Below are 24,388 nucleotides of genomic sequence, written 5' to 3' on the forward strand. Positions count from 1 at the left end.
GATTTTTAATATATCCTATGAATTCCTCAGTATGCTTGTACCTATAAATTGTGATGGAGTACTGTTTGTATTTTTAGTTAATTTGTATATGTTATTTGAGATATAAAAATGTTAATAGTTACAACATTATTTTTCAAAGATAACCGTGGAACTGCTCCTCTGACTTTGAGTTCAGAACTACCCTATCAGAGCACAATTAAAAGAAAAGTCAGAAAGAAGAAGAAGAAGAATGGAGTTATCACTGCCAATATTGCTGGCACGAAATATGAAATTGGTAGGAAGCTGCATATTTTGTTTTCATCCTAATAGCCTTTGATGTGAGAGAGTTACTGATTAATGGCCTGAATTAATGGACTCTGTATCAAGCTGTCAGTGAGACATTTCTGAAGGAGTTTCTTTTATAAGAAACCTGGGGTTTTCTTGTAATTTTTAATTCATAGCTTTGGGTACTGTGCATCTATTAATCCCCATTTGTTACTCATATTGATTCCCACTTGTTACTTTGAAATGTGAAAACTTAAGTAATCGAGAAGGCTGTGGAAGAATCTTCTAAATACCTATGTGTTTGGAAGTTTATTAAAGCCTTGAAAGATTAGCAGTGTAAATTCAATGTTAAATACTCTAATTATTATACAGAGGCATTTCAGTAAAGTCTGTTAAGGTTTTGTATTTTCATGTTTAGTGCTAAAATATTTTTTTCCTATAATCAGAGTTATGCATGGCATGTAATCAGATTTTTTTTTAAATTAAAATAATGCATGCATTTGCTTTTGCAACACTGTACCTTCCTCAAGGAGGTATTTTTGTCCCTATCTGCAGTGACACTTATAGTCATCACTGTTTTAAAATTAACTTATGGCATAACCAAGATTAAGTCTAACTGCTGTACAAGAGGATTTGTGCTGGAGGGTTGGGGAATACCTTGAAGCTCTTGGCAGTTCCCATAAGAGGTTGTGCTGATTCCTGCCTCACTTCAAGGTGCTGAAACATTGTAATGGCAGGTTTGCAATAGACTGATGGAAATACTGCAAGATAAATAGTTTGCCATGCTAACATTGTTCTCTGACAAAGGGTTCTATATTGGAAGTATTTAAAATCTTCATTGATTTTTTAAATGTTGAAAATGAATCTACTTAAGAGATTCAAAATAGTGCCTAAGAGTGTGATTTCTCCACAGTGCGTATAGTAATACAAGAGATGGGATTTGTGAAAACGCGTGATGAGGATGAAACAGCAAATCTCATCTGGAGTGATTGTGCTGTGCAGCAAGAGAAGATTGCTGAGCTGCAGAACTATCAGGTGCAGTGCTAGTTCAGATTTTTGTCATGTTTCCATAAACTGCTTTACTCTGAGATGCGCAGTAATTGTCAATAACTGCTCAGTTCCGTTTGTGTGGAGGGGAAAAAACCCCACACAAACCACAACCAAACAGACTGCATTAAGGCTGTACCACTGCATAGCTTAAAATCCTATTCTCTTCTCCAGAGTTATTTGTTCTTACCACTTGGAATCTGGTGTATAAATATTTGGGGCTGTTCTTTCATGCTTTTTTCTGCCAGTTGAGTGTTGTGAATGATCAATTTATAGAAGATACTAAACATCATTTATAAGTTTCTCATAAGCTTTGAAGCAGTAAGTTAAGAAACAGAGCTCTCTCTCTCCACAGTCCTGTGAATCAATATTTTGGTTTTTTTACCATTATCTTGTGTTTGCATTCTCTGTTTCTAGATAGCTTTGTGAATAAAACTATGATAGTCTCATGTATGAAATTAAATTAAAGTGGGCACTTATATGGATGGAAGAGAATACAACTTGCAGCATCTTCAGCATTGTTAAGAATAGGTAGTGTAGTGTAAGATATTATCTTAAATAATTTAGATTTAACAGTACCTGTGTTTGCCTGAGCATGCAGTTGAATGTTTTAAATGACTGTAATTAGGTATGCCAGAAAAACTAAAAAGTTTCAATTAATTTTCCTTTTTTTTTTTTCCTACTTCCTTAGAGAATCAACCATTTTCCAGGAATGGGAGAGATATGCAGAAAGGATTTTCTGGCAAGAAACATGACTAAGTAATATTTCTTTTAATATTAAGAAGTTTTCCAGCTGTGATATTTAATGCAATAATATACAGAACTATTGCTTTGGAGGCTTGTTTATTTTTACTAAGAAACTAGGAGAGGACTAAGAATAATTTTCAAAGTTCTTTATTAGCTTTAGCTTTGGTCCTGGATCTGAAGCATTGGAGTGGGCTACTTTGTTTCTCCAGTTGATTTCAGTGGAGTGTTATGTGGGTTCACTTCTCTGTCTAAACACTGCAAAACGTAGGTGAGTCTTGAATTATTGTACAATAAACCTAATATATAATGCACCCACGTATGTATCCCATAATAGTAGAACAGAATAAAAGAACTGTATGTGGCTGGATAGTGCATCTGGACTATGCTGTGCAATGTGCTGTAGGATTGCCCTGCTTCACCTGGGACCCTGGACCTGAGAACCCACTGAAATCCCTTCCAACCTCACCAATTCTGTGATAGTACTTGTTTAAAATAATTAATGGTTATATTTTTCTGTATATCACATTTAAAAAATGTGAAGCATCTTACTGTTTATATAAGAAATTAGTCAGTGAGTCTCATTTGTCTAATTAGAAATTAGCCTCACTCTAGTGGATTAACTGTGTTCTCAGGAATTATCCTAGCTGAGAATCTGTGAGTAAAACTTGTAAGAAAACAATACTAAATAATGATCTGATAGCCAGGTAAGGAAAGGTTTGAGGGTAAATATATGTCAATATTTTATTCTAATCTAAATTAGTTTGTAGAGCAATTATTAATGGAGCTAATCTTTTGGCCCAGAACCTGATTTACACAATTTAACTTCTAACAGAACAAATCTACCTTACTTAGAGAGGGAAATACTATTCAGGAGTAATGCACTTCAGGAGTTCTTTTTTCAGGCAATATCCAGGCACTCTGGGTCACAGAACTATGTGGTTTTCACATGCAGAAAGGTGGAAGGGAGCAGTGTAATACATAATGTGTAATATGAAAGAAGACAACTCAGCAAAGAAAGTATAGGAACACAGAATAATGGAACAGATGGAAAGAGGAATGTAATTGAGAAAAAAAGGCAGGCATGAACATCATTTTCAAGGATAATAACAAGAACACAGAAAAGAAAAAAGAAACAATAGAAATGCCATCGTAGGGCCAAGTAGATCTTAAGAGAGCGTTGTGAAGGGTCTCTTAGATGAGAGTTCCTTGTGTGAAGGATAAGTGTGGTTACAGAATTAATTCAGTGAATGGGGGAGAAAGTGCACAGGATGAGTGGGAAGGGGCATGGATTCAGCTATGCAATATTGTCTTTTCCAACACCTTTGTTGATTGTATTTAAAAGGTTCATGAACTGATCTTGGGCCAAGAATGATTCTCATCCATATATATCCACTAAAGTTTCATATGTGAAAAGTCAGAAAAGTCAGTGGAATCTTCTTTATTAGACTGAAGGTTTTGCCTTTAGTGAGCTATGTTTTGTTCAACACCATTGATTCTTTTGTACAGAAAGCGCTCTGAGATCAAAAGCAGTCTGACCACATTTGTGAGCTAAAATAGTACTCAGAAGAACAATAATTTGCTGTTTATTTCTCAGACCTCCTGATAAGGACAGCAAAAGCTAAAGGGTAGAGCAGCACAGTGAAAAAGTGGTTACTCATGATAGTGGACAGCCCATGTGCTGAAAAATAGGGCTATTGTAATGGAATAGGCCCTGATTCCACAGGCTACTTAATGATGTTCCTAAGCCCTTTCTGAATAGGGCTTTGCAGGGAAAGAACAGAGCTGAATTCTTTTCTTGAAAGTTTTAGTGAGCCCCAGAACCTACAAACAATGCTGAAGTATTCCACTTCATAATATTAAGTGTTTGTAATCCCCCAGTTATGCATTAAAAAGATAAGGCATATAGAACTTATGTACTTTCAGTCAAAAAATAATATCAATATGTCAGGAATAGCTTGAAGCTAGAGTAGGCAGTGTGTATATTAAAACCCCTGAGTAAGTTAAACAACAGGTCTCTAGCATGTAACAGGAGGCATATGATAAATAATCTGGAGAGGAATTTAAACTAAAATTGCTTTTTGCCTAAAAATAGGATAATTTCTGCATAGATAAGATACTCAGTTGGCAAAGTAATAATATTCATAAAGACAGAGCAGATGGAGAGTAGTTTAACTATATGAATCAATCAGGAATTCAAATATCTACTTCTGTTTTCAAAAAGTTTTCCTGAATATTTAGTGGCTTTCATTGAACTAGCTTTCTTAGAACAATAGTTACAATGAAGCTGCAGAAGCACAGAACCTCATGCAGTAGTGCTGTAGCCATTGTGGTTTGTACAGAGTGTTTGTTGAGTAGTTGGCTACACAGTTTGGTGACAGTGTATCCATTATACCAGTGGGGCTTGGCTACAGTCCTAGCCCCATGCATGTGGATGAAAAAGAGCTCTGTTTTCTGCATTAGTATTTTAGCCACTTAAAGAAAAAGTATCTGCCCAAGAGTATTACATAAGCTCATAGTAGAAATGAGAAATAGAAATGATATTTCCTTTTTTACACATTATTATGCTGATGCTATTAGTTTTCAATACAAAAGGAGAAATATACCTAAATCTGTATTTAATTAAAAAATATTAAACTTCACCATGGTGGTATTTAAAAAAGAATAAATCTAAGTTGGAGACTTCCTGTATCACCTAATTTCTTTTTAAACTTCCAATTCCTTTCTGTTGTTCTGTGCATATTTGTATTTTAGATGTGTCCATTCTATGCTACAGAGTATTTGTGAGTTACCTGAACTAATTTCATATGAGGTTCTGTATGAAGGGAGTTTCAGGTACTCTGAGTACCTGAAACAAGCTAGCTACAACAGTGTGTAACTCAGCAAAGACTAAATTTATCCTGTTGGGAGCAATGATGCCAGTGTGCATAGTTCTCCCATTGCTCCTTTACCTTGGGTCCTAAGCAGTGTTAAAGGAACTGTGTGTACCTCAGCCATTCTGACAGGTGGAGTGGATGTATCTTCCTGTCATACACAGCTCTGGGTGATGGACACTTCTGCTACCCCAATTCTTTACCATTCTTCTTCTTCCATTTTTCTTCACAGAGGTATAGAATTTTTCTTCACAGAGGTATAGAATGAGATACACTCACTACCTCAGCTGCCACAGCTATTAAAGCAGGGAGATCAGGACCTTGCTGCATCCTTTCCCCAGATTCAGAGTTTGATTCCCTATTTTAATTTTAGTTCTTTTGCTCCACCCCTTCACCCTACTCCCTTCCTGCTTGATCTTGCTTTGAATGTTTTTGCTTTCTTTTGATTAAATTAGGTGCTCTTGGAATCTTAATCCAAATATACTGGGACCAAAGACTAATCCAAACTTGTGTGATTTGTCCTATATATGAAATGAATGAGTTGCTTGGCCTTTGTCAAAGTCTATTTACTACAATTCCTTATTTTAAAAATTCTTTCAAAAGGAACAAAAAACTCCTCCTTAATTGCTTCCAATTGCTTAATATCCCATCTCCTCTTTTTTGTGTCTGTTGATCCTCATAGCTCCCCAGACATCTACCAATATGAAGATTAAAATACTTCCCAAATATCACCACCAACACCCCCCCCCAAAAAAAAAGGTTTGTAAGGAGTTCAATATTTCTAAGAATAGGAATAGCATCAAGTCATTTGAGTAAATGGCCAAAAATTGTAACAGGAGTGAGATGGATGCCAAGAAATGAGATGGATACCAGTAACATAATAAGCACATAAGCAAAAATGCTCAAGATAGTCTGCTTTTGAATATAACACATTCAAACTCATATGAATATGTAATAGAATGCTAACTATTCTTAAAGAAATGCAAAAGTTTGCTTTCATATCACAGAATTTTGCTGAAAAAGCTCCCTTGTCAAATTGTCATGAGTGCTTTTTCATCTTGAGGATTGAAACATCAAAGTAGTCAAAAGATTTTAACTCAATTACCCTTTTTGTGCAGAATGATCAAGAGTCAGCCTCAGGAGTACAGTTTCATTCCTCGAACGTGGATCTTTCCTGCAGAGTACACACAGTTTCAGAACTATGTAAAAGAATTGAAGAAGAAACGTAGACAGAAAACTTTCATAGTCAAACCAGCTAATGGTGCAATGGGACATGGGTGAGTTGTGAGTTAACTTCAGTCTTCTTTCCTGTTAAAGGTGAAATCCAGTGCTACTTACAACATTAACAGAAGCTGTGTGTTAATAAGAAGATTGTATTTTGAGTTGAGTGAAAATCAGTGTATTGGTTTATTGTATTTAAGGCTTCACAAGCCTTAAATAAACTCATAATTTTTATGAACACAGTTATTTTATTGTGATTTTTTTTCTGCTGTGCTTAGATTTATAGGGTGAGATTGTATTGGGCATAAATGGCAGGGTTTTGGTGGCTGGAGGCTGCAGGGATGTGTGTGGGAGGTCAGGATCTTTCACAGCTTTAAAACCAGCTCAGACACCCCATTGTGTTCCCAAACTGCAGCCAGTCAGAGATGCAGAAATGTGTTTGAGAGCAGCAGCCACAAGGTTTAGGAGAGACAGAGGAGATGCTGTTGGGGATGTGGCTGGATGTGCACTCTTGGAAGCAGGGCACAGCCCTGAAGAGACTGCAACCTGCAGTTGAGTTGAAGAAGTTTTATTTGTGACAGGGCCACACAGTAAAAATCCAATGAGATAAATATTGCAATTGTAATTTTAGTTCTTTTTAGTTCTTTTTTTTTTTAGATATTTTGGTTTTAGCTTTTATTGCTTTTAATATCAATATGAATTATACTATATACTAAAACTCTTAGTTTTTCAGCATATGTCAAAATTACTATAAAAGTAAGGCTCCCGAACTTTCAATTTCTTTATTTTTCAGTCTTCTTGATAAGGGCTAAGATAAGCTAAAGGGAAAGGTACTGGCATAGTTCAGAGAAATTTCTGCAAAGTACTTCACTCTATTAGGACTATTCAGTACCAAAACTCTGAAATGTATAATGAATAATAGGGAATAAGGTTAAGGTAGCCTTAAGGTTCTGGGAATTTTAGGTTAATAATTGTATACTGAAAATATTAGCTTTTACAGTTATTTAAAAGCCTATATTATTAGAGATTGTAAGTTCATAGTTCATATGTAAACCTTTTTGCATTCTGGTGTGAGGGAACTGGAAATACAGAAATACTGAGCTTAATCTGTGCCATCCTCAGACATACAGATCAGTGTCCTGCTTTGCAAACTTCATCACCTATGGTTAGCACTGAAAGTTCTTTGCAGTCTGTGCCTCAGGCAGAAGTTGTGACAAAGACTGGAAGTCTATTTTTAGAGCTGCATGAGGAATAATCACTGAAGCTGGAGACTGGTCGTTCTTCCAAACAATTTCTAAGTGTAGAGCAAACCCATTATTACAAATTGTTGAATCAAAGCAAGCAGAAAGTTACTTTGAAATGGCTCGTTGCCTTTTTCCATCTAGTGAACCACAATAAAGGACAGGAAACCAAAAGCCTTGTACGGGAATGGAACTTTTTCTCTGCCCTAAAAATCAGATATCAAAGATATCTCTTTCTCTAGGTAGACTTTAGCCTCCCTACTTGGCTGGGTGACCACGATAATCTATTTCAAAGAGTAATGTCCAAGTTTTAAAATAACTTTTGTTTTTACCAGGATCTCTTTAATAAGAAATGGAGAAAAGTTACAAGCTCAGGATCACTTAATTGTTCAGGAATATCTTGACAAACCATTTCTCATGGAAGGCTACAAGTTCGATTTACGTGTGTATATTCTCGTGACCTCCTGTGATCCATTAAAAATATTTTTATATCATGATGGACTGGTGAGAATGGGCACAGAAAAGTATCACCCCCCCAGTGACTCAAATTTGGTAAGTTGAAGTTCATTCCAATTTATTGCTTATGGTATAGACTTTAACCTGTGTAGTGTTTGCAGGTGGTAAAATTAAATAAACTAGGACTTGATTTCATCTGGGTAAATTTCTACATTGCCATTGAAAAGAAAAAAAATTATATCAAAGACCCTTAACACATGGTTTTCTATCAAAATCACAAGTACAGCCAAATTATTGCTTATATATAAAATTTTATATGACTTTGCATGTAGCATGCTAAAGAATTTAAATATACTCTAGAGGAAAGCAAAAGATAACAATCCAAAAAATAAAATCAAATCACTGCAAGAATGGGCACATTGCTTTTATATTCATCTGAGACTGAGGCTGGGGTGGCAGGTGGTAACAAGCTTTATCTCCTGCTAGATCAATGCTCAGCATCCATGAAGTTTGGAGCCTTTGCTGAGGGTCCTGCCAGGTTTCAGCCATTGTGTTGGGAAGTGAGGCAGAAAGGAGAGAACCAGCACTGCAGGGGCCCAGTGCTCACTGCAGTCCCTGAACATGAGGAATCTCCTGCTGCTGCTGCTGTTTGTCAGTGACTGCTCCAGCAGGGACAGGAGTGTGTACTTGGCAGCTTTAGGGTGATTCAGTAGAGCTGCCTGTAAGCACAGAGAAAACCCAGAAATGCGCTAAGGGTCGTACTAAAGATTTTGCACAATTTTCTGCTCTTGTTCTACTGTATGGCATGTTGCCCTATTGGGGGTGTAAACCCTTCTCTTTTTGCTCAGACCAAAATGCAGATGTCTAAGAAAGAAGTAGATTTGCAGCATTGGAAGGTATTAGTACGTTAGGTTTGTTATACCTCTCTCTGTACTCCATTGCTTTTAGAGCACCTTCCATGTAATTATGTAACAGAAAACACCATAGAGCCTTTTTGCCTATGTGAAATTTAAAATTCTGACTGTCTCTTGCTGTGCCTTTGAAAAACGCAGGTACAATTTGAGGCCCAGTACAAATGCTATATTTGGAAGTGTTCCAGTACTATATTTGGAATAGTTTGCTTTTACAATTTGTGTATTGCTGCTAATCTCGGCATTAGCAGCACTGAAATATGCTCTGAGAGGATAAACAGAGCAGGCAGTTGTTTCTGTGTTCTCAGAACTGTTCATGCTGGAAGTTGTCTATTGTGTGAAATAACGTGCTTGTCACTAATGACTTTGTTCTTTGGAAGACATATTTCCACAGTGACATTGTTCCAAATAACTTTGGACTATCAGTTCAGATGCCCAAACACTTTTTTTTTTTTTTTTGAAGTCTAACACATAATTACTTTTGTCTGAAATAATTTGAATTTCATGGAATGATGACTTAAAACCAATAGATTTCAGAATGATTCTTAAAGGAGTAATGAAGCCATGGGAGAAATTCATTGCTTCTAGTGCTACTACAATATACTGTTAACTCATTTGCAATTAAATTGATTGGTTTTGGTAATTTCATTAATTTTTTTAAAGATAAGGAAGTGTAGTAAGATAAATGGCAGCAGAAGGCTTGTGTTATCTATTAACGATGAATTGGAACAGAAGGCTTATGGTCACCTTAGAATAGCATCTACTCTCATGTATGTAATCAAACATGACAGAGAACTGTCACTGTGATGAGGACAGGCATCACCACAGTGTAAGTGAAAAGCTGAATTAATCTCTGGGAGATAATGTAAATGTACAGATCATGATTTATAAACTGAGCTTGGAAAAGGAATGCTTTCTTTAAATTCAACTGATAACGTGAGTCTATTGCTGCTGACATTTTGCTCCATGAAGGATCTCAGTCATTTATGTAACGTATGTTTTGAAATTTACCTCCCTCTGATATATGGCTACCAGCCAGTTAAAAATGAGCAATTTTGGCAGATATCAGCATGGCAGATGAGTTTATATGTAAAAGATATTTTAAAGTATCACTATCATGAGAACACTTCTCATAAATAAGCTACAGTGAAAACTGAAATGTGGGATTGTCTATGAAGCAGATGTCAGTGTCTTTTAGCATTTTAAAAGTAGCACTTCAAAATACTGACTTTATTGTTTGCTTCTTGTGGAATGTAATAATTCTCTAAGTTATGATAATTGCTCTTTTTTAGGTAGTTGTTTATATAGAGACCTGTAAGATATAGTATCTAACCAGATGTGGATTGGTGGATCAGTTCATTGCAACTGGCTTAAGTAGAAGCCCAGGTTTTGTTGTAAGAAGGCTACAGAGCATTCAGTCATGCAATCTCCCAGAATCAGAAACACTAAATCTGCACGTAGTGTATTTCCAAATACGAGCTGTTTGATTATGTCTTTATTGATTTAATGTCAGTTTTTCTTTACATGATTTTGAATTGACTATTTTATAATTGTTTTTAAAGTTTTTAAAATGTCTTCTCTTCCTTTTTTTAGAGTCAATTGTATATGCATCTGACTAACTACTCTGTCAATAAACATAATGAGCACTTTGAACGGGATGAAACAGAAGACAAAGGAAGCAAACGCTCCATAAAATGGTTTACTGAGTTTCTAGAAACAAATAATCTTGATGTCTCCAAATTCTGGAGTGATATTTCAGTAAGATAGACTAAAGCACTTTATTTTATTTTGTGTATTTTTAGAAAATTAATTGCTTCTGCCATCTGCTTTACTGCAATTCAGAATGATTTTTGAAACTTTATTAACCCAAATTCTCAGCAATGGATGTCACAAAGGACATACTATAAACTATTACTATGTTTTTTAAAATACTAAATTCATAGTCTGATTACAAATTAAATGTTAATGTTTTTTTCTGAGGATCAAAAGTCCTTTCAAGCAGTTATTCACATAAGGAATATGCTATTTAAAGGTACAAAGGAATCATGCCATTTAAACTCTTGGAGACTTTGTTTTAGTGTATAAAGTGAATTTTATGTGTAAATATTTACAAAATTGTAGTCAGTGTTGCATATATCTTTGTACTTAGTCAAGCACCACTGAAGTGGTGTTACAGGTGTCTTTAGATGAGGAATAGGCTTAAGACTGTTAGAGCTTATAGCTGTTTGTATGATTCTGAGAACACTTATCAAAAATTATACTGCAAAATGAAATGGATGAAGATTGGCTATACTATTCAATGTTACCAATTTGCTTTTATTCTTTAACTTATTGCAAGTCTCAAAGTTTGTATGTAGCATGGAAAATGCATCAATAGTCTAGAACTATATAAAGTTATATATGGTACTACATAGGAATAGTTTCTTTACTACACACTATTTATTTGGTATTTTAAATTTTTTTCTAGTAGGTATGTAAATGAAATTTGAGATATTAAAGCAGGAAACACTGTAGTTCAGTATGTGCTGGGGTTTTCTGTGCTGATGAATTTTTCTGAACCGCATCCCTGCAGGAGCTGGTGGTGAAGACTCTGATAGTGGCGGAGCCGCATGTGCTGCACGCCTATCGCATGTGCAGGCCGGGGCAAGCTCCAGGCAGTGACAGTGTCTGCTTTGAAGTCCTGGGATTTGATATTCTGCTGGACAGAAAACTAAAACCATGGCTCCTAGAGGTAAACCTCTTTATACAGATGTAAAGTAAATTTTTAGGCATAAAGTTAACTAAGCCCCAGCTGAATCCATATCTATGTAAGAAAACCCACCAAGAAAATCTGTGCACTGTTGTTGGGTACATAATTGGTGCTTTTTTGCAGTGTCCATACAGAAGTGCAGTATCACCTTGCAGTGATTTTTGATACTGAAAAAAAGATAATTGTTTTCCTAGACTGATGTTGCATTTCAGATGTTTTTGAAAGTTTTAATGGGAAATGTAACATTAATGCAGTTATTATTGTAGCTAGAGGACCTTGATTATGGCAAGTGGGTGCTACATAGATTTCCTTTGTGAGTATGGCTATGTAATATGGCTCTGGTAACTTTTGTGAATGTGTGCCCTTAATCTTTTCCTTTTTGTGGATATGTGTTCTTTTCCTCTCCTGTGCTTTTAAAAGCATGGCCATAAAGAGAGAAAATGAATTTGATATACTGGAAATTCTGCAGACAATTGGTATGATGGGATTGGAAGAAACATTTATTCTCTGATATGTTTGTTAGTGGTACAGCTAAATTGAATGGTGCTCACACACATTTTCAACCAGAAATGTTTGAACTTTGTCTGTTGTTTCTCTTATATTGTTCTATTAATAACATACAGATGACGTTCACTTGTCTTTTTTCAGATTGTCTTATTTCATTCTGTTAACTGGTTGGGGGGCTGTGCAGCTTGGGGGAAAAAAAGCAAAATGTATTCAAAACCCCTGATTGACAGCAAGTCATGAATATGATTTAGCTACTGATGAACAAAATATACACAATTAACTTACTGAATTATAACCTCATTTGCAGGCCATTAATACTGTCAACAGTTGTTTTGTTGTGCTTATTTCTCTCAGGGATTCATTATAATTTAAATTAGAAAAATAAAATTCCTCCACTGTTGCCATGCAGACATAGCATATTTATTGGCTTTGATGTTCTCGCCAACAGCAGCACATGACATGAACTTAGTCTGTACTACATCAACATCTTCTGTTTTTGTCCAGTGAAGCTTGCTGCCCCTTTTATTTAGCACTGCACTTCCAGATTATCATCTGTAGGTTGCCTGTAGCTTGCATAAAACTCTGTGTGTAGTTATTTGAGTGCAGACTGAAGGGGGTGTGTAACATTTCATTCAGCCCTGTAGCAAATGCTGACAGACCAATTCCTGTGAGAGGTGTTGAGTCAGCCAGCATTGGGAGTCCGTTCTGAAGGACCCCTCTCTGTCTGCCCTGATGAACTATGGAGATTTTGGGGGATTTGAGTAACTGCATGTGTGTCTCTGAGGAGAATCATATTATCCCAAACTCCTTGTTTAGGAGGGAGTAAAGTTGTAAATGCTCCTGGTATTTTGAGTTGCTGGAGAATACTTCATGACTTGGAATTGTGTACCTAGTCATTACTTTTTTTAAAAGCAAAAGTCCAAGAATTTCCTTTTCTGCATTTGGTAATACACGTATCCTTCAGCTTGTTTTGCCAGACATTTACCAAAACTAACAGAAATTTCAAATTTTGAAACTTGCTAATTTTGCATATTTATTTACTGTTTTTTACCTTGCTTGTTCATGCTTTTTTGCAGCAATTCCAAGAGTGTGTAGATGTATGGACACTGTATGTATGATGTGTGTAGTGTAGTAAAGGTCAAATCTGCAGTGTATATACATAGACTATACATAATATATATAGTTGCTGTGTATATATATATATATGCGCATGTGTAGATAATTCTTATTTTCTAAAACACTTGTGCTACTTCCACAGATTTCCACTCTTATCTCTTTCCACCATTTCCCTCTTGCCAAAATCCCCTTAGGGGAGTGAATCATTCTTTCTAACAGTGGTAAACGAGTCCTAATCACAAGGCCCTGAATGTTCCCAGTGATATGGGAAAATTGCCAAAATAGGATTAGGATGATTAGTTTCATGTTTCCATGCCTCATGTAGCTTTTCTGTTATAAAGATAGCTTAACAAACTATTAAAAGAAATGAATTGTGCAACTTTTATAATGTCTCCGCTTTCCTGAGCTGACTTTTGTTTATATTGCCTTGATGCATTGTAGCTCCCCTGCTCCTTGATGCTGCTGAACTTCCGGAACCTTCTACCGTAGCGAGAGTTGTGGGAAATGCAGGATTGCCATCTTGTGGCACCAAGTGTTTCTGGCAAGGGTCTGTGGAGCCTACATCCTTTCTGAGTAGCAACAATGACCTAGACCTCCCTTCGATTCCCAGGAAATCCAGCTTTACTTTTTGACCAAAATTTCCATGTTAGTTTATTTTATGAAAAAGGAAACCATGCAGTTGAAGTTCTTGGATGGACTACAGCCTTGTTCACCCTCATTATATTCAGCTAGGATCACACAGTTATGATCATAGGAAAAAAAGATAACTTGCATTTTAATAACTTCCTCGAGTGTAGGGTACCTAACTTCCTTTGTGATTTATGTGGGCAAGGCAAAGGAAACCTTACATACACATTCAGAAATTTATTATTTACTGTCACTGAGCTAGCAAAATCTGTTCAAAACTTTATCAGTCCAGGTGAAATGAATGTGAACATCTTAAACCAATCAATTATTGCTAATTCCTAATAATGAAGTAGTTAAAGTTCACATACACAAACTTGCTGGCATTTACTTGTTTCTCTTGTGTTATGCTTGCCCTGTTTGTACCCCTGAGGTCCAAAGGCCACCACAGTGGTAGGAGAAGTCTACTTCTCCAAAAAGAGATGGTAGATGGTTATACCAAGTTTTCAGTGTCTTGTGTTCTTCACCAGGAAGAACACACTCTTGATGGTGAAGTTTTCTTCATCTTTGCTCTGAATTTCACTTTGGGTTATTTTTCTTTGTTTGCTGCCATGATCTACTTACTAGTGGTTCATTTACTGGCCAGCAATTCCACATTGTCTCCAAGTTTTACCACAAGTCTTTTACATCTCCTGGAATCATGCCATGTGCTTTCTTTGTTACCTCTAGACCCTGAATTATCTAGTTTATAAGACTGCATTCCTGTAGTGAACACAATTTAGCCACTGGCATCAGTATCTAGATTTTCAAGACCTTTGCAGTCATCATTTGCTTGTACTTTTGGGGTCCCTCATACAATCCTGTTTTTGACAACAATCTTCAAGATGTGCCTTGCTGATAAAATTACTGATGTAATATTAACACAACCTAGTTGTGCACGTCCTGGTTCTCGGGTCACTGAACTCCAAATAACCATCTCCCAGCTGGCAGATGCCAGACAATGGTTTGGTAAGCTGTTATTGTGAATAGCTATTGTGGCATATCACTAGTATGTTATCAAGATTACAATGCCACAGTCATACAGATTAGTCAGCAACCCTATTTATCATCTTTGTGATATGATAGTGGATGAACAGGTCAGTCTAAAGAGGTTGGTCAATGAAATATTTGGATAAAAGTCTTCCAAAAAAGAATATGTATAAATCTTTTCATTATTTCTGCTGAATTTTCAAGATTTTTATTTCAACATCAGATTTCACTGCTCACTTTGCCAGTCTGTCTGCAAAAGCAGCAAAGGGGCTGACTCCCAAAGCTGAAGGTACCTGTCAATTATGGGCATAAGTGATGGGGCAGCTGGGACTCAGCAACAGGACACTGGGTGGCACAGCAGCCACGATAGTTCTGTCCCACAACTGTAGAGGCTCTAAAATGCTCTGATATATTTAGAGTGCTAAAACAAAATAAACTGCTTTTGCCATCTACTTTGGACATGCAAACTGTCTCCCACTCCTGATTTGTGTAGGGCACAAGGCATTATTTTTCACTTCTGAAGCTCTTTTTTATCTGTGCCTTCTGTAACCAGCACTGCTCATGCACTATCAAAGTGAGAATCCTGCTTGTCATTAGCACCCATTACCCAAGTATACATTTTTATACCAGCCTGGAAAGAGTTCCTAGAATAAATCATTATTCCTCCTCAAATCTTCCTGAAAACTGAGGTTCTGCAGGGAGTCCAAAACTAGTCAGGGTTATATAGGATGTTTATGATTTAGTCTCACTATGAGGTTCCCAGCTGCATTTTCCTTGCTTCTCTATATTTATGGTACAGTTTTTAATCTCTAATCTTGTACTTTGCTTATAAGCTTTTTGTTGTGGAGACTGTTAATTATGTTATGTTTTCACACTCTGTACTGATTTAATAGCTTAGATCTCTATGTGTTGCTGTCAAGTGTATCTGAAAAGTTATTTAAATATGCTTAAAAATACCTTGGATTTGAGCCTCTTTCTGTCCTTGTACAGTTGTTATGTTTTGAAGTCGTATTTAAAGTTCCTTTCAGATTGGGAACTAGAAAAGAGTTTGACTCCTTCTGTGCCTCACCACCATAGCATGGCACATCATCTGTTATGATGTGTTTAACACCACTTTGTGTGGTAAATTTTCTGGTGGCAGCAACCAAGAGTAGATTAGACTGGATTCACAGTGGCAGGACTTGAATGGTGTTCACTGTAAATGTCTGGATAACCTGGTGACTGAAAGGGTACATTTCCCAGCTCCCAGTGTCTGTCATACTCAGTACTCTATTTAAAAAATATACAAATGGAAAAGAACTTCTCAACATGCATTCTCTTAATCTCTGCTGTATTTGAAAAAGCCATTTCTACAAAGCCTGTTACAATAGGTGTGTTCCCAATGAACCTGAACATCCCTGAGTCTTCTGTGTCTCGTTTTTTTTCAGATTAATCGTGCCCCAAGCTTTGGAACGGATCAAAAAATAGACTATGTTGTAAAAAAAGGTGTTCTGCTAAATGCATTGAAGCTTCTCAACATACGGTACCTTGTCCTCTTTTCTTCAGTCTGGCTCTATTTCTGTTGCTTTGATTTTTTTTTTTTTTTTAATTTGAATTGGACTTAGAGGAAATGAAAACCCTTTGTTCCCACCTTCACATTTTAAAAATGTAAATGTTTCCCTTGCTATCAGTTTGCCATAAAAATTAACCTAAATTTAATTTTTCTTCATGCATATGTGCTTGCAAAAATGAATGGTAATAGTAATCTTTGTACTTCTTTATAAAAATTTTTCAAACACATCTTGAAGTTGGCATATATGTGCAGTCATAGGTAGATGGCCATAAAGGAAATTTGCTTGAGTGATAGCAAAATCACAAAATCATATTCGGTCAAAAGCCTACCTCTCTAGAGGAAAACTTTGTAGCTGAGATATGTTGAAAAAAATCTACAACTCAGGAAAATAGATACAACCATGTTTGTACATTACATTATAGCACAGAGTAAATACAGCATCCCTTAAGATATTAAAATTTTGTAGCCATGAATGTTAATATTAAAAAAACCCGTAATGTTTCAATTCTAATTTTATATGATAAACACATGACTGACTGGAAAATACAGGTTATTTACTTGATATGAAAGTTCATCTCATTTTGGCTGCATTGAATTGACATTTCTTATTATCATCTGTGCTTCAGGACAAGTGATAAAAGGAAGAATTTAGCCCAACAGAAGGCTGAGGCTCAAAAAAGATTGTATGGTCAAGGGTCAGTGAAAAAACTGCTGCCAGGTTCCTCAGACTGGGAGAAGCAGCGCCATACACTGGAAAGGAGAAAACAAGAACTGGTAGGAAGGGGAAAAAATGTGCTGTTTCTTGTTCATGGTTTATAATCTCTATTGTTTTAATTGTCTTACTTTCTTGATTTGTAGAAGGAAAGACTTGCACAAGTACGTAAACAGATTTCCAAAGAGGAGCATGAAAATAGACACATGGGGAATTACAGGTGAATGTTTTTGACTGTATTAGTAGGAAATATTCAGTATATTCTTCAGGAACAGTGGAAACAAGTATTTGTGGTAGATGATAATTTTCTGCCAAAAATGTGTAGGCATTTATAGAAAATATATACATATACATCAGGTATCTTTTTTCAGATGGTTCTTTTCTTGATTCCTATTTTTTCCATGCACTTAGGAATTTATATGGCATCAGTCACCCTATTGTTTGTGCAAGACATTTGCTTCAAAGACATGATTGTTCACATTCAGCGTACATTCAGTCCATGATTGTTGTTATGGACCTGTTCTCTAATCACATATGATCATTCTTATCATGGTGGCAGGGGGTGCAGTGTGATATTCCCCTGTAAAAAGATCATATTTGAATTTTATCTCTGAGGCTTGCCAAAAATTCAGAAACTTTATGGGTGCTTCCATCATTTTGAATAGAGTGACATTTGAAATACTTTACTTTTATTTTTGCACTTGAATTTTGGATCTTGGCAGGCTGAAATGTAAGTAACTTCAGATTCCTTCATAAAAGATGTTTAAAAGAGAGCTTTACATTGTCAGTTACAGGAAAACAAAAATTTTGTTTTGTGATGTTTTTGTTATTATTTCTTGTTATGAGAAGTGAAAGCATGGCGTAGGAATATTTGGTGAAAGGGAGCAGAGTATGGCTAGCAATATATGATGGGAATATTTGTCCACTCTTTATAACATTCATCCAGAATGTGAGAGGTCTGAGTTCACATATTTTATTGTGAACTACTCAGAATACCTTTATTGCTGTTCTTCATTGCTGCCTTTTTTTGAGCAGATGTTCTATATTTCCCAGTAAAATTCTCATTTAAACAGATAGATGTTTCTGTGAAATTCACATTTTTGATGACTTAACATTTTGCTTACAAAGAGTCTTTTTTTGTAACTTTTAATTACATATTATCTTGATGTGTAGAGCTGAACTAGTAAGTATAAAAAGTGTCTAGATGTACAATGAAGTGACAAAGTGGTTATTTTCATGCTACTAAAAGAAAGCACTATGATGCTTTAACACATTTTTCTTTTTGCTAACTTAAATGTCTAGCTTATTAACTGATCACATTTTAAGTTGCTTATTCAGTTCTTGACTGAAAATCAGACACATGTTCTCTTTATTTAGCTTTTGGGTTAATGTAAATCAGAAAAACCACAAAACTTTCTTTTTCTCAGGAAAAACTAAAGTGTCACTTCATGAGGAATCTGCACTTTTAAAAAGGCAGAATAGCTTTGTGTTTTCTTATTACCATGTCTTTGAGAAAAGGCTGAAGGATCAGCAGACCATGAGAAGGAAAGTAATTTTGGCTAGAGAAGAAGAGGAATTTTATCTGAGAGTTATGCAGTATTTTCTCCATGTGATATTCATCTGTAGAGCAGGACTAGCTTGTGTCAGGCATTGACATAGAATCATGGAAATTTTGGATGCTAGTATTGCTGAATGGTTTAATATTGCACTCTGAATAAAAATCCAGAGAAACCTCAGTCAAACTCAGGAGGTTTGGATTTAATCTGGGGATATCAGCTCAGCAATTGGCTTAGTCCATGTCTGTGCAAGCACAGCAGGCTCCAGCAGGAGTCTTGGGGCAGCTGAAGTAGGAGCTGCAACTTTCGAGCTCTTGTGAAACCACGAGGAGTTGGAAAGAAAGTACATGGCTTTGAAATGGCCCTTAGCTGCAGTCTATTTCTAAATACATTAAGAATACTACCCTTTCTTTAAAGCATTCTTGTATGGCACTTTCTCTGCATAGAATCAGCACCATTAAAAGGTGTTGACTGAAACGAAATTAGAACCTAAATCTCCTTTAGGTGTTTAATGCAAACTGGAAGCATCTTCATTTGGTTCTACAGCTGCCCTGAGACTAATGGTATCAAATCATCCTTTTTTCCATTGCACCAAAATCCTCATGATAGATAGCTTTTCAGGGAGGAAATGTCTTAAAAGGAAGAACAAGAGAAAAAAAGAAACTTGTAAAAAGTACAGAAAAGACTCACAAATACAAAGAAGTCACAAAATATCATGCACTGTATAAATGGTGTCCATGCCTTGCACAGTGCAGGCAAAATTACCTTATGGGTTACTCCTTACAACACATTAAAAATTAGTCTTCCATCTTAGCCCTATTTCGGCTGTGTTTCGGGTATTCATGACAGATGGATTGAAGTGGTTTTCTTCAAAGCCCATTGTTGCTTGATGAACGTGAATAAATCACCAAGTCCTGCTTCTGATATTGTCATAATCTCCTTACCTGTGATTTTAGAGAGTAATGGCATAGCTGCTCTAATGGAAAATCAGTCACTGTTTATATCCATGTACCAGGTTTTTTTCTTTCTTTGTTATAGCACCTGTTTCTTCCTGTTAATTTTTTGGAGGACTTAGCATTCAAGTGCACTACATACTCAATCTTTAATTCATATCCAGCCCATGGGATCAAAGCTATTGTTCAGATTTTCACTGTTTTGTGTCCTTTGATTGCTAATACAAATTGTTTTGTGTCCTTTTATTGCTAATACAAATTATCTTGTGGCTTTGAATTTGACATACAATATTTTGTTAATATTTCATGAATCATTCACACCTGTATGCATCACTCACACCCACTGAAATTTCTGAGCACTGCAAAACTGGGTTTTGGTGTACCTTTGGAATGACCTACATGGTATTTCTTTTGACTGGCTAATTGCTGGTTTAAACATGAATGTGTTCACTGAATTAAAAGTAGATTTAGAGAGCAATGGTCAGAGTATATGTTGTATAATTTGATATCATATAATTATTATAGATGGGATATATACATGTTAAAAAAGAGACTGTGTATTGTGTGATGAATACTTCAGCTTCTATCTTAAATTGTTTTCTTTTTCCTTTTTCAGGCGAATTTACCCTCCTGATGATAAGACATTACTTGAAAAGTATGAGAGTTTGTTAGCCACTGCTTTCCAGACGTTTCTTTCTGGAAGAGCAGCCTCGCTTCAGCGGGAAATGAATAACCCCTTAAAAAGAATGAAGGTACTGAAATACACCGAGTTCTGGCTTTAGGAGTTACTTTGAATTAATGACCTCATGGATTAGTTTCACTAAAATCATGTGTGATGGCTGCTGAATAGCATTTGATAATGTTCTATGATCTTACTATTATTCTTTGTGCAGCTTGTGGGGCCAGATCCTTGAATCTGGATGAACTGCAGTGGACCCAGGGTGGAGACAGGCTAGATGGCTTTAAGCTACTTTACCATATCCCTGATCCTCAGCCTTACCCCTGGCCAAACCAGAGGTTGGCAGAAACTGCTTTTGAGCTGATAATTGCCTCCTTCTTCCTCCAGTAATGTTCCCAGCCTATTCATCCACTTGTATGGACTGGAACAAGAGGTACCCTAAAACCAGCTCCACTACTTAAAGGATTTAAGGCACCCAAAAATTTCACCTGATTTGCCTACTGATTTAGTCAGAGACAGTAGGAAAACAGCTCTATTAATAACAAGCTAACATGATGTAATTTGAAATCTGAGAAATAGTTTTGTCTCTTTGTAGTTGTCATCATCCAGCAGTTTTACAGGAATCTTTGTTCAATCCTTCAGACTTTTTTAAAAAATATATGTTAAGACTTGATTTTAACCCTCAATTTCATGTTCCTTGCAAGGAGAGATCATGTATGAGAAGAAATATTTCTATTTCCTCCTGTGGAGGAATTCATATTCCTATTTCAGGAATTAGTAATCAGAGTAATTTCAAATTTCTATCACTTTCTGCTTGAAATTTTGAAGGACAGGGTATGTCCTGCTTTGAATTAATAGTAATGGAATTCCCATTTCTAGGAGGAGGACATTTTGGATCTTCTGGAGCAGTGTGAAATAGATGATGAAAAGCTAACGGGAAAATGCCCCAAGCAGCGAGGACCTAAGGTATTTGACTTCTAGATACTGATTTTTTATTTCACTCTATAGACAGGTTTTCTGAGAATTTTAAGTGGGGAATTTAGTTAGCTGATCCAGCTGGAAGTTTTCTTCCTCTGACTGCCATTATTCTTTTATTTTTTTTTTGAAGTATAAATAGAGGTATGACTACCATTTGTTCAACTAAATCCCATTAAATTTTTAAGGGGATATGCAATCCTTCTTTCCTTCTCTAAACCATTTGGAGGAATTGCCATGCATGGCAACAACTGTTGCACGAGAGATTGATTTCAGTGTGTGAAAGGATTTTTATATCAATAGTGGATCTCTCAAAAGAATGCTTTCATCTCTAATTAATTAGTGCCAAAATCAGGATTTTGAGATCATGGGATAAAAGTATGGAAAGTCAACGAATTAATTATAATTTTGATATATTTGGAGCTTGCTCCCTTGCTAATAGGGTTGTACAGTATATCTTGGAACGCATTTTGTATCCAAAATCTGCTTTTAATGTGAATGTATATTATTTTTAGCTTAATGCTTTCTGCTTGTGTGCATAGTTCATGTGAGTCTTTGCCTTAAATAAACTGCATATCTCTAAGCCAGTAAAGATAAATAGTTTGGGCTTGACTAGAATAAGTATGTTTTTTATATCCTGTAAACATTTTAGGTCAAGTCTGCTTAGAAGAGCCTACATCTCTGTTCTGAGCTTTGATGGATTTGTTTATGGATGCATGTAAATTTTTTTACAGTGTTTTATGATTCTCATGACATAGTGTACAAATCTGTGGATATCTGTATAAAATGAATGCTGACAATTGTTCTGAGCTTGAAGAGGTACTGTAAATATGTGCAAGAATCCAAAGAGCTGCATCTTATTACAGGCATTCATTCTGGAAAGAGGATCTACATGCCCAATCTGGTATTAAGATAGATTTGCAGGGACCTCATTAAAATATGGGGATTTTGTGAGCTCGTGCTTTAACAGCAGTGGATTCATTTAAACAAGAGAAAAAACCTCAGTCCACCCTAGCAGTACTCTCAGTCCACATTCTTACAGAGATGCTTTGCTTTGAAATTTTGTTCTTTAACATGGGATCAGTTATTCAAGTTCAAGATCTCAGTCACATTTTCCCCTTTTCCCAGAACCCTGTATTTTCCCAGCAACCCTAGAGAGCAGCTATCTGGTTGACTGAGTGCACACTGACTTGTTCTATTCTACCTCTACACTCCTTGCTCACAAGGCTTTCCCAGGCTGGAGACGGTAACTTTTAATTAAACATTAATAGGGTACTAAGCCCATAAGCCCAAATTGAGAAACCTCTCTCAATTAGTTGTAAGATGAATTTTGATTAACTTATGAGTAAGACTTGGTCTTCTTTTATAGCAGGCAAATGGATGGTGTAGCTTATAGCTGCCTTACTGGTACAATATTGTTTGCACTTAGGCAAGAAAGAAAAAATTGCTTATGACCAAAATTTTATTTTTTCCCCCCTAAAACTGATGAAATCCAGCCAGAAAACAATGAAACTAGCTTATCCAGGGAGAGTGTTTATTTTCCTTGCACTGTGCACACTTCATGCTATGCAGGATTCTTATTCCTGCATCTTTTTTGTGGCCCTGATACATTTCTCAATCATTTAAACCTTGCCTACGGTGAAGCCATGTAAGCAGAGATTTCCCTGGTTGTATAATGTCCTGTGAGCTCCCTTTCAAATACAGATGACCATGCAGATGGTCCTGGTATCTTTTCCCAAAGAGCATCACCTCTTCCCTGTGAGGGTTAAGGTGCATATAGCCAATCATATGCATTTAATTGGCCACCTCTTTGTAAAGAGCCTGCTATGAGATATGTAATGTCTAAATATATGTCTATACAGAAATTTGGTGAGTGAGGCAGGCAGTAGAAAGTACTATTGCCTGTCAATCTGTCAGGTAAGAGAATAATCCAGCTGTAAACCTCATCTTGTAATGATAAAATCCTACAAATAAAGAACTATTTCCACATACAGGATCTAATGGAAAAAAAAACCCCAACAAAACAACCACAGGACTGGTACTTTTCAAGTCATGTAATCCAACATGAAAGGTTCTTTGAGAAGGTCATGGAGTCTGTCCCCCCTTAAATTCAGTGGCAGCCCTGCTGACTGAAGGTACTCTTAGGTCAGATGCTCTGCCTTGGGTTGTACTCTTCCTTAGAAAAAAACCATCAGTCAGGACTCAGAAAACTAAAAGGACAACTGGAATAGTTAGGAGAGAGAAGTGTGTTCCTACTCATAGGAACATGAGTAGAACATGTTTCCTCCACACATAGAAACATATAAACATTTACATTCCCACATACATATCTCTGCATAGGAGAGGTTGAGGGCAGTGCACGTATAAATAAATACAAGCTTTGCATCTTACAATTATTCTGTATTTGCTAGGAATTTCAGCCTTATTTTTATTTGAACATGATTAGGAATTCAGTGTAGGAAAAAAGAAGTCAAGAAGTTCACAGAATGAAGGCATTTTTTCCGGCACTTAAAATATCACTGAATTTTGCATAGATGGAGAAGGGCATTCTGGAAACGTCCAGTTTATTTACAGCCTCTAGAGGGCTCCTGACACCTGCACACTGTCAGGGTTACCTCTGTGTGCAGGACAATGGACTAAGGAACTAAAATAACAGATGTTGTACAGGAAATGAGAAATTAATTTTAATTATTTTGGTATAAGATCAGATGAGTTTTGTCACAGAAAAATTGGGTTAGCATAAGGGTAAGATCAAGGTGATGAGCTAGGCAAGATGTGCTAGGCAATCAGATGTCTCCTGAGATCAGCTATTATTTGTTATTGAATCTCCAGATTCAGCTATTATTTGTTATTATTGTTTTTTGTAATTTCTTTGATCTTTCTTTTTATTTTTCTTTGTTAATTGATATTGTTTACTGTAGAATGTGTGAGGAACATGTATATGGTAAGTGGAATAAGATCTATCTTAAAGCCCCTGTGAGCTATGATTGAAAATGTTTGTTATACCTTGTGTAACTCCTCAGGAATGTCTGATCAATATGTCTACATCATACACAGCATTTCATGATAAGAACAGCTATTTTTAATAAAGTGTTATGTGTTGAGGCACCTTACTTTTATCCTTTGGCAGACAGATACATATCAATCTTGTATATATTCTTTGTGTAACAACAATTGTT

The 24,388-nt window shown here is 36.1% G+C and overlaps 1 protein-coding gene across 6 annotated transcripts in view; it reads left to right on the forward strand.

Moving 5' to 3' along the window:
• Positions 1-24,388, forward strand: part of TTLL7 (tubulin tyrosine ligase like 7) — a 65,213-nt gene that overhangs the window by 19,938 nt on the left and 20,887 nt on the right. For all 6 annotated transcript variants that reach the window (XR_009418980.1, XM_059478319.1, XM_059478318.1 and 3 more), the window contains 12 exons: positions 140-274; positions 1,178-1,299; positions 2,003-2,070; positions 6,047-6,205; positions 7,726-7,942; positions 10,351-10,515; positions 11,330-11,488; positions 16,210-16,304; positions 16,961-17,108; positions 17,193-17,266; positions 20,172-20,307; positions 21,114-21,200. Coding sequence is in view for 5 of the 6 variants with exons in the window: in XM_059478319.1 (XP_059334302.1) it covers positions 140-274; positions 1,178-1,299; positions 2,003-2,070; positions 6,047-6,205; positions 7,726-7,942; positions 10,351-10,515; positions 11,330-11,488; positions 16,210-16,304; positions 16,961-17,108; positions 17,193-17,266; positions 20,172-20,307; positions 21,114-21,200 (1,565 nt within the window). In the remaining variant the exon portion in view is untranslated. The remainder of the gene's footprint in view (positions 1-139; positions 275-1,177; positions 1,300-2,002; positions 2,071-6,046; positions 6,206-7,725; positions 7,943-10,350; positions 10,516-11,329; positions 11,489-16,209; positions 16,305-16,960; positions 17,109-17,192; positions 17,267-20,171; positions 20,308-21,113; positions 21,201-24,388) is intronic.

This window comes from Ammospiza nelsoni, chromosome 9, assembly GCF_027579445.1.
Source record: "Ammospiza nelsoni isolate bAmmNel1 chromosome 9, bAmmNel1.pri, whole genome shotgun sequence".
Lineage (NCBI taxonomy): Eukaryota > Metazoa > Chordata > Aves > Passeriformes > Passerellidae > Ammospiza > Ammospiza nelsoni.